This window comes from Lethenteron reissneri, chromosome 30 (assembly GCF_015708825.2).
Source record: "Lethenteron reissneri isolate LAM-NWPU_2019-01 chromosome 30, ASM1570882v1, whole genome shotgun sequence".
Lineage (NCBI taxonomy): Eukaryota > Metazoa > Chordata > Hyperoartia > Petromyzontiformes > Petromyzontidae > Lethenteron > Lethenteron reissneri.
The window spans coordinates 939,594-956,028 of NC_083808.1; the positions used below are offsets into that span (position 1 = coordinate 939,594).

Below are 16,435 nucleotides of genomic sequence, written 5' to 3' on the forward strand. Positions count from 1 at the left end.
GCACATTAATTTATTCAGTGTTAATTCTAATGACAATAATTATTCGCACTCATATTTTTTATTTCTTTTTCGCAACTTTCGGAGCGAATTCTCCAACTCCGTGCCTCTGTCCAGCTGTGAATCCCCTCGCCCCGAGACGTCCCCCTCTCATCGTGGGGCCACGTGGCCACGACCCACGCAGCCAGCAGTGGAGAGAGCCTGCCGCGGCCCTGCAGCTTACATCCTCGACGAATTGTGGGACAAATTAAAGAAATAAAGAGGTTTTCTCCCGGGTTTGAGGATAGGGGGCGCAATGGCGAGCGACGTTCGCTACCGCAGCGCCGTGAGCAAGTCCAAGGACCCCTCAGGCCTCCTCATCTCTGTCATTCGGTAAAGAATGTTGTTGTTGTCGTCCTTGTCATCTTGTTTTGTTATTGTTGTTTTGGTTAAGTTAATTGGTGTCGCTCGAGTTGAGCGGTGGCTCCGGTGTGAGGGGCGGTGCGGCCTAGTGGGAAGCGCCTCGCCTGGAGGCCTGGGCCTCTGCCGTCTCTGTTGCTAAATTAGAAAACATTAAAACGTGAAAACTTCAAATGTCGGGCGCCGCAAGTGACATTCGAATATTGTTCGCGAGATTCGCGGCGCTGCGTGTGGACGAGATCGCCTGTCGCGCTACGTCGCAGGATCGCGAGCGGCGAATTTCGGAGGAGGCCTTCATCATCCAGCAGTGGATGAACCTGGCGGCTGCTGCTGCTGCTGGACGCGATGTGTCCCGCGTGTGCGCTAAGGTCGCACTGTCAGTCGTTTTATTAACGCCGAATTGTTTATTAATAATAGACAAACAAATCAAGTCATTGTTGAGGGTGACGTCACTGTTAATCGTGTCCAGCAGACCTCTTATCCACTGCTGGATGAAGCCCCCCCCCCCCCCCCTCTCTTCATTGCGTCGGTCATGTTGGTTTGACCATACTTCACCATTCTGGTCACTGAAGGCGGGGTCCGTGTTGCCGAGGTTGTCGCACAGTGGTGTCTAACCACTTTGCCACCGCTCCGCAGTTTATCATTATACTGTAATGTATATCGTTATTCAGTTACAATCGATTCATCGTAATAATCGTCGGATCATTCAAGCATCCAATCATCGGTATCCTCGTTATGGTTATTGCCTCTCCACTGGTACTCCATCACCATCAATAGCAATTTCCAGTCGCAATATCATCCACCATCAGTTATTTTCTATCCACCGCTGGATGAAGGCCACCGGCATCTCGTGTTGGTGCCTCTGCGGATAAATCGATCTCATTGGCCCGTCCGGACTGTCACCCCCTCCCAGGGCTCCTCTTCAGTCACTCGACGTCTTTCGGTCAATGTCGTCCCATCCAGCACAAGCCCAGGCTTACTATTCTTGACTGTCAATAGGATGTCTCTGAAGGGAATGTATTCGCTGGTCCATGTGCTGCTGCTGCTGCTCTTTCTGTCTCGATGTAATTCCGAGGATGCGTCTCGCCACGCTTCGTTGCACACGTTTCAGATTGCCCTCCTATCTCTAGGTCAGTGGCCCATGGTTTTCATTCGTGCGCCGTATTTTGGCGGTGTGTGCCGATTTAAAACTTTTGTCTGCGAAACACAACGGCACGTTGCCTCTCGGTATCAAGTTCAGCTCTCTTCGTGTTATCATTGTTGAATATACGATGTTGATTATCGTCATTGTTGTTGCTTCCAGTGTAAGCTAGTTGTGAGCACTTTCTATGAGCCATGAGCCAGAGAAGGCTGCTATTCAAATGCAACAGTTTCTGTAAATGATAATAAAACCCATCACAGCAACAGTAGAATGCGTGTAGGCTGGATTCAAACACTTTAATACCACGCAGAGGAGAAAACGCACACAGGCAGCAGGGTGGCATCATGCCTGGCCTGAATATTGTATGATTACCACATCGCATCCACAATGCTCTCAGCCTTGTCTAAACCACCAGCGTAAAAGTTTGGCTGTGTTGTTGTTTAGGCCACCCACTCAAGATGAGCCTCAGCTTAGGCAATGCTGAGAGTATTATGCATGCAGTGTAGTAATCACATGACATACATGCAAGGCGTGATGGAAGCTGCGCCTACTTTTGCGAGCACACATTTGTTTGTTGTTGAAATCTGAAGGTTGTCTTGTTTTTGTCCCGACGAAGGGCGCTATAAGGAAACACGGGTTCTTGATAATGAATCACCCGTCACCAGTCACGTGCCACACCTGCGGTCATCTGCCACACATTGTTGTCTGCCTCACCTGCATTTGTTTATGCAGGGATGCAATCATCATTTAACCTGACACTATAACATCCTAGCATACCGGCTTATCAAATATTTTCTATTAACAAGGTTACAGGGCTTCCAATTACAAGCAGGATATAACACTCCCATTACACAAATAACAAAAAATCCTTATTCACCACATTTTAAATGCATCCGTTAAATAAATGGATGCTGCCACAGTGTAATGGTCAGCACACTAGATGTGTAATCCAGAGGTCGCCGGCTTGATCTTCCAGCGCGGAAGTTGAAACAATGGGGGCAAGTTTCTTAATCCCCTGCCCCCACCGCCTCTGTCCACCCAGCAGTGTAAAAAAAGTTCAACCACAGCGAGTCAATCGGCATTCTGCATTCACATTTGGTGGATTAAAGTGTGGATACTCCAGTATCTTCCAAGACATCTAGCCAGCATGGAAAAGTAGGCCATATCCATATATAGAGGGGCTCTATAGAGCTCCTTCAAGTGGAGGCCCCTTCTTCTAGCAGAACTGATAAATGTATGGCGTGTGGCCAATAGCATTTCACTGGATTTCCTAAACTCCATTCCTTGTGACCAACCATGGCACATCTTTCTTTTCCAAAAAAATGTTTTCAAACACATTAAATCCTTACAGCATGATGATTATCGCCAAACATACTGATGTGATGTATAGAGCTCTGATTAACTTGCCATCTCTCATTTACATGCCCCAACTATATCCCAAATCAGTATACAGTAATCAGCAGATGTTTATTAAATGTTTATGTGGCATTGAAATGCCTCAATCATGGAATCATGCCTCGTTCTTTCTAAATCCAAAAGGAGACGTAACTGACTTCAAGACTGACATACCCCTTTAGCCTCCTATCGTGCATATATCAAATGTTCATGAAGGTAATTGAAAACAGAACAATTGACAATCTAGAGGGTCATCAATCAAATAAACATGCTGGGTTTAGGAAAGGTTTCTCTATCATCCATCACATACATGCAATCAATCAGATCTAATAACGTTATGTTTAGCATTTGCAGACTCCGAAAATGCATTTGAAGTGGTGGAAATGATGCAGCTATCAAAGCGCTCTCAAACCTCTATAAAATACAAAAAACCAATCAGAATGATGAAAACTATTCATATGGATGTAACGGCAGCACAGAGATTACATTAAGAAAGTAACAATACAAATCACAAGATGAGTTTGGCAAGGGGATTTTAGGGAATGATTGAAGAACTTAATAAAGACAGTTTAACACAGTGTTTCGCGACTACCATAATATCATCCATTAAAGAGTTTTTTTTTTGGTTAGATCACGTAAATATATATAAGCCGCCACCACCCGACACAGCCAACTATTAAGGGTTGTCACGTAAACAGAACGTGGCCGTGGCCAATTCGTCACTAGTACAGCACACCGGTGTGTTGGAGAGCCAAGCCACAACATTTACAATTTGAGTACGCGGTTTCGCCAGTAAATACAACTAGCTGCATCAGGCGACAGCTAGATTTGTGGATAAGTGTAACTTTTTCATTCCTTATATAGAGGCGTAGATGTGGTGACCACGCTTCTGCGCTCTTGCGCCACGTTGGGGGGGGGGGGTGGATTACTGAGGCAACGTACATTATGCATTAGGTGGGGCCTTTGAACTTGACCTTCCTGTCTATTGTATGTATTCAAATAGCTGTACCAACGGTAATCTCTATTGAAGTATGCTGCCCTTTGTAGGCATGCATTTAAATAATGTATTATTTGATGATTCGCTTCCACGCATGACTAAGGTGGTAGCTAGCCGAACGGTTAAAGTTATTTTTATTTATTTCCATTTCGACATATTATCTAATTAGTCTTGGCCAGTAGTAGCTAATTTTGCACAGAACTTAAACATTATCAAAATCAATTGAGTGTCCTTGTTGGCACGCGTGTTCTGCTACTGCTGACAGTTGTATTTGGAAGAATTGAATATTTCTGATGTTCTTTTAGTCTCTTGCTGATCATTTGTCCTGTTTGCCCAACATAACATTTACCACACGTGCAGATAATCCTGTACACACCTTCTGTTGATAGCTTCGGTAATACATTATTTGTACCAGATATTAATTTCTGTATTTTATGTACCGTGCCAAATCTGACTGATGTTTTGTTTTGCCAAACATCTAGATAGTTTATCAGTTACTCCCACAATGTACGGTATTTTTTATCATTTAAATTACTTGTGCAGTTTCAATTCTTATGTTATTTCATATGGTTTTGGCATTCAATGCCCTGTTGATCTGTGCATCATTGTAACGAAGTGCTGAAAATGAGCGAATCCTCAAATAATACATTATTTAAATGCATGCCTACAAAGGGCAGCATACTTCAATAGGGATTACAATTGGTACGGCTATTTTAATACACACAATAGACAGGAAGGACAAGTTCAAAGGGCTCGCGTAATGCATAATGTACGTGGCCTCAATAATTCTCCCCCCCCACCCAAGTGGCGCAAGAGCGCAGAAGTGTGGTCACCACATCTACGCCTCCATATAAGGAACGAAACAATTAGACTTCTCCACAAATCTGTCTGTCACATCTGTAGTGGGTTCACTGAGAGACACACAAGATCAGGAGGCAACACGTTTATTCTATGGACCACAACGGGATAATGACATAAACTGGGTCAGGACAGTCGACACACTGTCTGACCCACTATGCCGAGCACGAAGACCCTGAGGAAGAGGCAGCACGGAGGACTCCATTCCAGCAGACAGCCCCAACCCAGCCTCGGGACCTCCCTTTTATGCGCCCCAGCGTGGCCTGGCTCCGCCCTCGGCCACGCCCCCTTCAGGAACGTCCAGAAGGTTCTGGGCCATACCCCACGTGTCCCTTTTGTCACCTTTGGCCCACATCCTTACCCTGGCTTATCACGTGCCCTTGCCAGCCAACCGGGCTGCTACATCTTCAGATGCCCCTCTCTGCCAGCCACCAGCACTACGCCCCCTAGGGACTCGTTCCATGACATTGCATGCCCTACTGGCAGAGAGGGCTACTAAACTCCCAGTTCCCCTCTCTATCAGTAACTGGCGCTAGGCGCTGTAGTGACCCATTCTATGTCACTACACATCTACGACTCTATATAAGAAACAAAACAGTAGATCTAGATTTGAAGCTTTCGTGACTGCAGGAATCCATACTCTTTGGTTCTTTCGGTAAAGTGACGTAGGTGACTTTACCGAATGAAACCGTTAGACTTCTCCACAAATCTGGCTGTCGCCTGATGAAGCTAGTTGTAATTACTGGCGAAACATCGTACTCAGATTGTAAATGTTATGGCTTGGCTCTCCAACACACCGGTGTGCTGTACTAGTGACGAATTGGCACGTTCTGTTTACGTGACAATCCTTACTTGTTGGCTGTGTCGGGTGGTAGCGGGTTTTAACGACGCATTTATATATTTAGGCTATCTAACCCAAACAAAATTTCTACTAATAAAGACAGCTGGAGAGTTGGACTCAATATTAATATGAGAAAAACAAAGTCGTGTAAAAACAAGTTCCATGAAAAAATTAAGGCATTTGTTGGAGAGACACAGAGGATGCATTGGAATAAGTAAACTAAGGACAGCTTCAAAGGCCGACTGGGATAATCAAAATGATGAAATCGAGCAGGTAGGAGTGCTTTTGCAAGTTGATAATGAAAGCAACACATCAGTGTGGCTCAAGAAGAAAGTTTTCAGTCGGTGCTTATTACCCGCCATGACATGGATTGGAAACACAGACACCGACGTGGAACGTGAGCGGGCAGTTGTGCAGAGCAGCGTGGAGGGGATCGCGTTTGGTGTTGCGCTGAGAGGCAAGAAGAGAAACGCTGGGATCACATAACAAATGCAAATTAAATTATCGTATCGACTGAAAAAAACGTTCGTGTAACCTTGCTTAAATTCAAGAATCCTATTAACTGTCGTCTATTATATCTTCAATAGTGCTCTTTATCGCTGGCCACTTGCCGATTTGGGCCTTTTGTGCTCAGCCACCTTTTGTAAAAAAATGTATTCCACCGATGGCGACAATGAAGTTAAACAGGTTTGATGATTCCAAAAAAAAAAATACTTGATGAATAGAAACAAGGTCGAACAATCATGCATATGCATGAACTATTTAATGCTTTCCAACATGTGTTTGATTGGAAAGCGTTTAATTAGCAGTACAGAAGCTGATGGGTGGTGTTCAAGGCAAAATACATTTGGTTATTTGGAAATCGTTCATTTGGCTTTGGCTTGTGTCTGCAAGTGTTGGGTAACGTTTAAAATCAATTGATATGAGTTTCAAAAAGGCAAGTTTCTAAAAGCTGTGCAATGTTGTACGAAAAGTTCAGTTAATATTGAATCATCATTTGAAAAACAATCTTGATCCCATGTTGCATATAGACCGACAAACAGACTCACAGAGCTGATGCATCGAGACTTTCACCCTTAGTTGGAAAGCGTTGATAAATGAGAACCAAGAAGATGAATCCCTGCAGTCACGAAAGCTTTAAATCGAAAGATGACAACCATGTTGATAATGGTGATGGTCACGATGTTGTGGGCAGGACCCTCTCGACTAGCGATGATGTTCACGACCGGGAGGCAGAGAAGCAGCGGCTGGAAGAGGCATACGACCGCTGCGACCACGAGCTGGACGACAAGATTGTGCAGCACTACACGGAGCTCACCACTGCCATCCGCACCTACAACTCCATCACCGAGCGCATCGCCGCCTCGCGCTCGCGCATCCGACAGGTGCACGAGCGCCCTCGCAGTTTCTCACGAGCGGTGAAACTTGGGTTTGCCGCAATATCATTGTTCGCAACTGGACATTGAATTTCATGACATGATGATACCGGTTGTCTTTGTAGAAGTTGTGTTTCACATTTTGGTCGTGTTGTTTTTGTGTTTTAGTGTACTTCCAAGAATTTAATATGTAGGGTTTCGCGACCAATGTTAGATTTTTGTGTTAGGCCACGTGTGTCATGATCCTCCACCCCAATACAGTTGGCACAGTTGGCACAGTTAACTTCGTTAGGTGGTGGAGGGTTTCCAGTGACAGATTTGTTCAGATCATCGTTACATGGCCTAACTCCGACTTGTTTATGAATTGCTTCAAGTACGAATAGAGGTGGCTTGAAAGTTATTCAACTCGGGTTCACTCAACATACGTCTTCTCGTCATTGCAACGTTATGATGTATCATGCTTACAACTCAAATGTTGTCAGAAAATGATGACGTCATGGCGTTAATTACTCCAGGAAACGCTGTAGAAAACGCTCATTGAATGCGTAATAGCTTGCTTTTTTACTTTAATGAGCACGGTGAAGTGACGATAAATCACTCATCCACCTTCGCCGCAATTTTGTCGACACATCAGAATGTTACGCGAGCCACGCCCAAAATCAATCACGGATAGTAACGTCTGCAACACCCCTGCTCGATGAACGACGATGTCACCGGTTCAACCCACGTCGTCGCATGCCCCCCCCCCCCAACCACGTAATCTCCCACCCCATGCTGGCGGCAGGTGCGAGAGAACCTGCTGTCGTGCAAGACGCTGCTGCAGTGCAAGCGTCATGAGCTGCGCAAGCTGTGGGTGGAGGGCGTGGAGCACAAGCATGTGCTCGCCCTCCTCGACGAGATAGAGGACATCCGCCAGGTCCCGCAGCGGCTCGACCGTGCCATGGGCAGCAAGCACTACCTGCGCGCCACTGACATGCTGGTGAGCAGCCCTCTGACACTCGCCGGCTGCCACGGCAACCGGCCGGCTCGCCGCTTCCTGATAGTGTACGGCCCGCCGCCACCGCTCGTCTTGCTGGTTTTACCCATCGTGTAACATTAATGGCTCTCCGAGTGAAGATGGACGAGAGATGGATGAGAGACCTGGAGACGAGAGGTAGACATTGGTTGTCACGTGCGGGGACGTTGTGATATCATGTGGTCCGCCAGCATGCAAATTTTACTATGTAGCCCGCATAAAGCACTATTGAGGAACTCTGTTTTTCCCAGCAAACCTACACGTGCAGCCTACCGTACTATTCTAGTGTGGCGGTCCCCAACCCTGTGGTTCATTTACTACTGGCGCTCTCCAAGGCCGTGGGAAGGGGTTGCAAATGCCACATTCTTTTTTGCAAAACACTACATCTTTTTACTGCCCATTGCATGAGCCATCTCCTTTATACGAGTCAATAAAAAGCAAGTACGGTCATTTTCATGTTTTTTTAATTAACGTTTTTATCGCGCCTTTAGATTGTTTCAATTTGCAAAAATATGTTATTGGTGCACAGAATTTCCTGAGGGTTGACGGTGATCCGCGGGCTCGGAAAGGTTGGGAACCACTTTCCTCTCGTATATATTTCCTATAAATCCCAGCTCCGTCACGTACTATGCACCTCGGGCCGTGCCCGGTCGCCCGCGCGTGTCCGTACAGGTGTCGGCCGTGGAGGCGCTGGACGGGCACCTGCGCCAGGTGGAGGGGCTGAGCGAACTGCGGCTGGAGCTGCACGCCAGGAAGATGACGCTACACGTGGTGCTTATCGCCGAGCTCCACCGCCACCTCTACATCCGCTCCACGGGCCATGCGGCACACCACGCGCCACCGCCACACCTCACCGGGTACGGCGCAGCTTTACGTGCGCGCTCTGACATACACGCGGGGGGATAACGCGCGTGACGTGTAGCGCGTGGGATTTGCGACGCGTGGTGTGACGCGGCAGAACGCGGCGCTCAAGAGCTGACGCCCGTAACGGTGTGACACGCAACAAAAATCAAACTCATAATGTTACGCACGTAACATGACAACCACATCGGTCGCCGCCATTCACCGACAAAGTGGGGGTGACGTTACCGCAGCACTTGTGTCAGGCTAGGTGCACTTTTGGGCCATCATGTGAAGTGTTGAAGGCTTACTGCTCGTAGGAAGTCACGGGAGAGACTCAGGTGTTATGGGTTGACCAGGATAAACTGACAGATGCACCTCCCGTGCTCTACTCGTTGTTGTGAGCGTTGCTCTTCCATCTCCAACTACGCAGCAGCATCATTCACGAGACTCTTCCACAGAGGCCGATCTGGTGACAGTCGTTGGAAAGTTTGCACGTGAGCTGGCACGCATGAGCTGACACGCGACATGTGCCGCGTATAGAATTACACACGTAACGTGACACGCAAAACGTGACTTGCACCGCATGACACCACGTGACACACACGGTCAATGCACATGGCCGCACACTGTTCTACAAGGGCGGCGGTGACCACAGACGTGACCTGTAAACCAGCACTGTGGAGGCGAGTGTTGGTAATGGCACAAATGTTGTGAAACTCCTTTCCCGTGGGCATCGAGGAGCCATGCCCTGGCTCGCTAAGAGAAGGCGGTCGAGCAAAGTGCCGACTATCATCTGTCCCATCTGTCCCACCTGTCCCATCTGTCCCATCTGTCCCACCTGTCCCACCTGTCCCATCTGTCCCATCTGTCCCACCTGTCCCATCTGTCCCATCTGTCCCACCTGTCCCATCTGTCCCATCTGTCCCACCTGTCCCACCTGTCCCATCTGTCCCACCTGTCTCATCTGTCCCATCTGTCCCACCTTTCCCACCTGTGCCACCTGTCCCATCTGTCCCATCTGTAACGGTGGTGTGTTGCCCCCTAACACGCGTGGGTCTTCTCATGGCGATCCGGTTTTTCTCCCATATGTAAAAACATTCATTGGCTGAAACATTAATATATAGAGGACTGGGGAACTTTGGCAATTGTTAGTAGCACCAGCTCACCGCCTGGCTGACTTCCCGTTTATCTGCGGGTCGTCGGCGATTGTGAGATGCCATTTGATTAAAAGGTGACGGTACTCTATGAACAACATTACATTATTATTATTTAGCGCACAGGGGGCTCGCTGATGAGTTTGTGGCACGGGTATTAATTTGTGCTCGATGTACAAGTCACCTTGAGTGGTGTTGCCTCTGATGACTCCGCCAATGCCGCCACCCTCAGGTCTCTGGGCAAGGAGACCGGGACGCCCCACCAGCACACAGATGTCACGAGCCCCCCCGCACCAAGGAAGGCCCCAGACTCTGCCTCTTCGCAAGGTAGGGGGCCAGGCGTGGCGATGTAACCCCTTTCCCATCGCCTGTTATATCGGCGCACCCTGCCGGGGCCCCGCCGGTGCGTGGTTGAGAGCGATTGCATCAGCCGGCCTCGTACGTAGTAGTGCCCGCGTCTTCTGCTGGCCGCCACGGGGAGACAGATGGGCCCAGCAGTGCTCGCTGGCAATGTTAGGGTGGGCATGTGTATAAACACGAACAAAGATGCACCACAGGGTGTAAGAGTAAATATTGTAAGTGACGTCGCTAACCTGCTTGTGCCAGGTTAGGTCCACTGCATGTAGGTGTTGCAGTCTTGCTGTCAGGAGGTCATGGGACAGGCCCAGCAGGTGTTACGTGTTAACAGACACACGTACACACAAAGACAAAGTCACCCCATATAGTCCACACAGACTGTAGGGGTAAGTGTTAGTGAGCACCTGTTATTATTTAGCACACACATGGGGCACGTGGAGGTTGTGTAGCGAGTATCACACACAGCAGCCTTTGTTTCCCCAGAGCTGATACTTATCCACTGCTCCAGATACTCGTCTAAGTGGGAGTCCAGGATAGGTTTTGATATTGTGTGCCACTGGTGTTATTTATGCTATCAACCCCAGGTTACAGGTATCTTGGCACAGTGAACTAACCACTGCACATGCATGCAGATACATACACAGCAGCAGGGCACATGGTAAATAAATCAGCTGGGTCAGGTGTGCTGAGGATAGAAGGGAAAATACAAACTAAAAACACAATCGGAATTCAAAACCGTAACTTGGAAAAATGAATTACGTGTATCATTACATACTGTGGATTTTTGGGAGTCAACAAAGCACGCTCGTTAAAAAATCAAATCACACTTGCATCCATAATAACAATAATCATCGTCTTCGCAGAGCAAATATTATAATCACACATCATCGTTATTACAATCACTCACGAGTCATCATTAGCATCGTCATCATTACGCTAATAATAGTAATGATAATAATTGCGATCCTCTACGCTAACAATCCAACTAATCATAACAGCCGTCAAAATAAGTGGCCCCCTTTTATTTTCGCTGGCTGTGCAGAGCGTGCTCGCGAGTGTGTGCGGCTCGGCGGCTCCCCAGCGGGCTCTTGCCAAGAGCTTACAGCGCTCCCTCCATTACCCCGTGAAAAATGATTAGCTCGCCTTGCATTTAAAAACCCATTTAGCCGCATTTCGCCCGCCGCACCGTAATGGACTGCTTCGGCATCCATAAATTTAACCCCCCCCCCCTCCCGCCGGCCCCCCGCTCCCGCAGAGCTCCCGCGCTGCCAGGATAGCGCGGCGCAGGTTCCGAATCGCTCCGCTCTCTCTCTCTCTTCGCTGTTGGGGGCTGGAAGGCTCCCGCCATTAGTCCCGCGTGTGAAGCGTGCGCGTTGATTTTTATGTGTGCGCGCGCGTGCTCGTGTGCACTGTACGGCGTGGAGGTGCGCCTGAGGGCGGGCGGCGAATTTAGTGTCGGTCTTCGTTCGGGGGAGCATCCGGCCACGTGACTCAGTGGCAGAGTGAGCGGCTTGCAATGGGAAGGTTGCGAGTTCAAATCTTGGTCGGGGGTTGATGCGGTCCATCATCATCCCTCCGAGGTCGATGAAATGCTTGTTGAATGTGTTGACTGTTTACTTCCTAATTTGTGGTTGTCCTCTGGATAGACCCATCCTTGCCTGAGCTTTGTGGAATTTCCGTCAGCGGCTCAGGGCTGTAAACAGATGAGCACTGCCTCAATACTCATTTTGTTACAGGAAATTACTTCGTCTTTGTTTTCTCTTGAGTGGAGGGGTTGTATCATCAGTGCACTCATGTGCGTGCAGTAAATCGTCCTTTGTATTTTAACCCGCTTCGTTCCGGGCCTGTATGACCCAGGTCTCCCCGGTTAAATAGCCATGTGTTGTCTCAGTGGGTTTTCATTCCTGGCTTTAATGATGGACCTGGTCTTCTTTGATTCATATTGATTTTTAAGTTTGCAACGTGTGCATTGAATCGCGTGTGTAATAATGGCTTTGTTTAGATTTGTATAGTCTATGTAATGGGTTGGAGGTGCTACACTTCACTGTAAATATAAAACAAATCTAATTGATTCTTGAATAGAATTGCAAGCCTGCGAGTAATGGTGGGTGGGGGTGGTGAATTATCGCACCCAAAGTGTACAGGTAAATATATTGAGTTTACGAGTGAATATATCTACAGTGTATGATGTGAAATAAATAAACATTGATTTAAAGCCCTTTGCCAATGCACTGCTGATTGAAGGGCTCCCCCACACTGTGGGGGTGGTAGGGGGTTTATTTTAGCCTACTTGATCATGCTGGTCAGTGCCTGTTGGTGAAGGGTGTACCCGGGACCGGTTGAGGTATCACTCGCCACTGACGATAGCCTTGGCTAGGAATCAAACTCAAGTCGCCAGGTCCTTAGCACAGTGCTCTGTATATATCCAATGTATATGCATGCATGCGATATACACCGAGCACTTGGCTGTGTTTTTATTGTTGCCACATCAGAAACCGTGCACATTTGATTTGAGTAAAATAATAACCTCTCTAGCTGACGCACACATGTGGCAACCAGTCAATATCAACGGTAGAACGCGCAAACGCTTGTCAAAGGCATAAATGCGCGTGCCGCGTAGATAAACACTCTATAAGAAATCTGCGGCTCCGGTTGAGGGTCAGGCGGGGGCCAAATAGCTGCAAATTTTTGGGCTCCGGGGAGACGGGCCCACAAGCTGATCGCACACTAAAACGGTCGCCTGGCCCCCGGGCATTACAGAGTCCCGTCACGCGGCCGGGGCGGCACAGAACGAACGAGGACGCGGCGAGATATTTCACCTGCCGTCTGGAAGTAAATGCCAGCGTGATTTGCAGCGTTCGGTCACGGCTAAATTGAGACCGCATTACAAAAACGTCGCCGCGGTCGGCGGTGTGTATTTTGCAGGATGACGGGTTTATGCCTCTCCACTGCACCGCCCACCCGCCCACCCCCGTCCCTCCCAGGCAGCGCGGGCAGCTCGCCGCTCGTTATTGTTATGAGTTTCCGCGTGCCGTTTCACGCGCCGCCGCACGGCGGATTTTCCAGGGCGTCGGAAGCGACGGGCCTGAGCCGGCTAAACCCACACGGCCAAATAGCAGCGGGGTTTTTTCTCTGGGTGAGGGAACGGGAAGGCATTAGCGTGATGTGTTGGCAGTTTCCCCGGCGCACAAAACCAACATTTACATTTAAAGCCAAGTGCACGCACAGCACTGAGCCAACAGCTGTGCACGCAGCTTTGTTATTGGCCGGGACATTTACACAGTGCAGGCTGCACATATTACACACAAATAACAGTTGTTAAGTGTGTGTGCGTACTTGCGAAAAGTAATGTGGGCCCCTTAAAAAGGCCTATGTGTGTGTACAATAATACTATGCTCAAAAATCAATGGGTTGTGGCTGCTGGCTTGCTGTTTCTGCCGCTGTGCTGTGGGTGCGTAGTCGCACGCACTCCACGTCGCTTAGTGCTTTATGACAAACAGTCGGAGCAAAGAGTGTAAACAGTCATGGCATTTTTCGGGTCACATTTTCGTGTTTCTAACAAAGTCGGCGTAAATCCCAACGTAAGTTGTGCACCGATCAGTCCTTCTCTTGTTTAAAAAAACAATTCTTTGAATGAGGATTGAAGAGGAATCATGTGTGTTGATTTTTTTTTATTAACGAAGTACATGTAGGTAAAGATGCGTCACTCATTATTACGCGTATTTGAACAGACAAACAAAGACCATTAAATGTTACATGTAAATGAGGCTAATTAGAAATGCGTTGCATGCGGGCTGGTTCGCCGTAAGTCCTCGAGCAAGCGCTCCCCCCGCGTGGGCCGGAGCCATTAGTGGTGAGAACCGCGGTCATTTAGCTGCCTCTGCAATGTTAGTATATCTGGCATACTTTGTACATTGTGTTAGAAAACGGCCCACCAAAGCGGATGTTGTAGCGCTACCTCCGAGATCGCTTCAGGTGACCTCTGGCCTACATAGTATTGGGCATAGTAATATTCATCGCATGACGGTAAAACTGATGTTTTAAAATGATCAAGTCTGGAATTTAACCACGTGATGTATTTGTTTTCCCTTGGTGAGGCCGTCAACTCACTGTTTGAGAACCCGGTTTAGTCACGATCTCTGCAGTGTCAGCTCGGCCTTTTGACATCTGAGTAACCTTGGATTTGTAATCCAGAGGTCACTGGTTCGGTTCAATCTCCCGGTGCGGCAGCGGAAACAATGGGAAAGTTTCTCAAATCATCCCGCCTCCGGTCCAAAACAAAATAAGGTCCGAATTCGAAATTGCTCTTTAAAATTAGTGAATTGGAATAACCAATAGCAATATTGCCCCCCAACTGATGCCCACGTTGCATCACCTTGTGCGGCACAGAGACATCTGACATTGGGGGGGAGGGCGGGGGTGGGTCACCTAAGCTACATAAACATAAACACTAGAGTTTGGCATTGGAATAAATGTAAATTTCTTAATTTTCAAATTTACCCTAACATCTGGTGGCGGCGGCAGGCAAGGAGGTGAGCGTGGAGATGGTGACGGAAAACCCAGAGGAGCGCGACCCCGAGGAGGACAGCGCCCGCTTCATGGCAGTGTTGGTGGCGGCCCTGGCCAAGCTCGGAAAAATCCCCGACGCCATCAAGGCCATCAAGGAGCGCTTTGAGCGCGAGCTGCAGGCCATCGTGCGCCGCTCCACCACGCAGGTGGCCGACTCGGCCTACCAGCGCGGAGAGAGCGCCGCCCCGCGCGACGCGCAGCCCGGGTGAGGCCGCGCAGACAATGAATCTTTGGAGGGATATCAACAGTGTTTGTTTTATTTGTAGACTCACCCCTGCCAATGTATTGTGGAATTTCCACCACTCATGGCTGTAAATAGGAGATGTGCTCATTTGGGCTTGAAATTACTTTTGCCTTTATAGAAGTTACCCATGGATTCAACATCATGTTGCATTTTACCTCCTGAAAAGGCTCAGAAGGCGCATGCTTCTTGTTTCACTCCAGAACCTGAGCCATGAACGAGTCGCGACGCATTCAGATAACGTGGTGACACTGTGCTTGACGTCCCCCTGCCCCTGGCCCTGCTTGGCCTCCGAGCCACATTCAGGCATCTTGTGGTTTAGTTCAGGCTCGGCCCGCCAAATAGCCCCGGTGTAAAACTGCTCGTTCCGTGGAAGGAATGTCTGGGCAATAACGCCTCCCCTCCTCCTTCCTGCAGGCTGCTGTTGGAGCTGATGGAGCTGCTGTTTGACAAATTCCGCTGCGTGGCCGATGCACACAGTGTGGTGCTCGCGCACCTCAAGCAGGCGGTAGGGCCGGGCGGGGCCGGGCGTGCCGGCGACGTGAAACTCTACGACATGGCCGACGTCTGGGCCAAAATCCAGGCCGTGCTGCAGGTAAATGCACCATGAAATTGGGAGCAGTGGCGGGCGTGCGCGCTCGTACGCACGTATGCGCGCGTACTCGAGCACGCGAGTATAGACATGGTTGCGTGCGTGCAGGCACGCACGCACACACGTGTTAGGAAGGGCCCATCAATTTCGGCAGAGGTGATGGTCAAGAACACGAATTTCCAACCAAAGTTTTTCGGCACGCAGGGGCGTGTGCATGCTTACGTGCCAAAGCTTCTCATGCCAACGAGCGTGTTGCAGCACGTTCGCGCGACGGCTCGTCTCGACAACGCACCCATGCGTTTATTTTTCGTGTCTTCTTCACAAAGCGGAACATTGGGTGCATTTGCGTTCGTTTGTACGTACGTGGCCCGGCTCCGAAGCAATGCACGCATGGAATTCCTGGCAAAATGCACAACTTAACCGCGTGCCGACGCAGGGATACATGTCGCCATTAATCATGGGACCACGGAAACTAAATGACTCAGCAGTACAAGCTGGAAGCAGAAAATAAATAAATATGAGCCGCTTAATTAACTTGTTTTGCGTGGGCTTGTGTTTATTAATAACAAGGAAGAAATGCATTTTGAGCACCGCTGCCTTCGGGAGCTCAATTTGTCGGTAGGATAACGTGACGGAGCGGAGCAACGGATCGACATGCCG

The 16,435-nt window shown here is 48.8% G+C and overlaps 1 protein-coding gene across 1 annotated transcript in view; it reads left to right on the forward strand.

Moving 5' to 3' along the window:
* The first annotated feature begins 210 nt into the window (after positions 1-210).
* The window catches only part of EXOC4 (exocyst complex component 4), a 112,382-nt gene continuing 96,157 nt past the window's right edge, over positions 211-16,435 (forward strand). The window contains 7 exon segments of the mRNA XM_061562701.1: positions 211-369; positions 6,824-7,013; positions 7,789-7,983; positions 8,692-8,876; positions 10,249-10,343; positions 14,898-15,147; positions 15,601-15,778. Of these exon segments, the coding sequence (XP_061418685.1) occupies positions 293-369; positions 6,824-7,013; positions 7,789-7,983; positions 8,692-8,876; positions 10,249-10,343; positions 14,898-15,147; positions 15,601-15,778 (1,170 nt within the window). The 5' untranslated portion in view covers positions 211-292.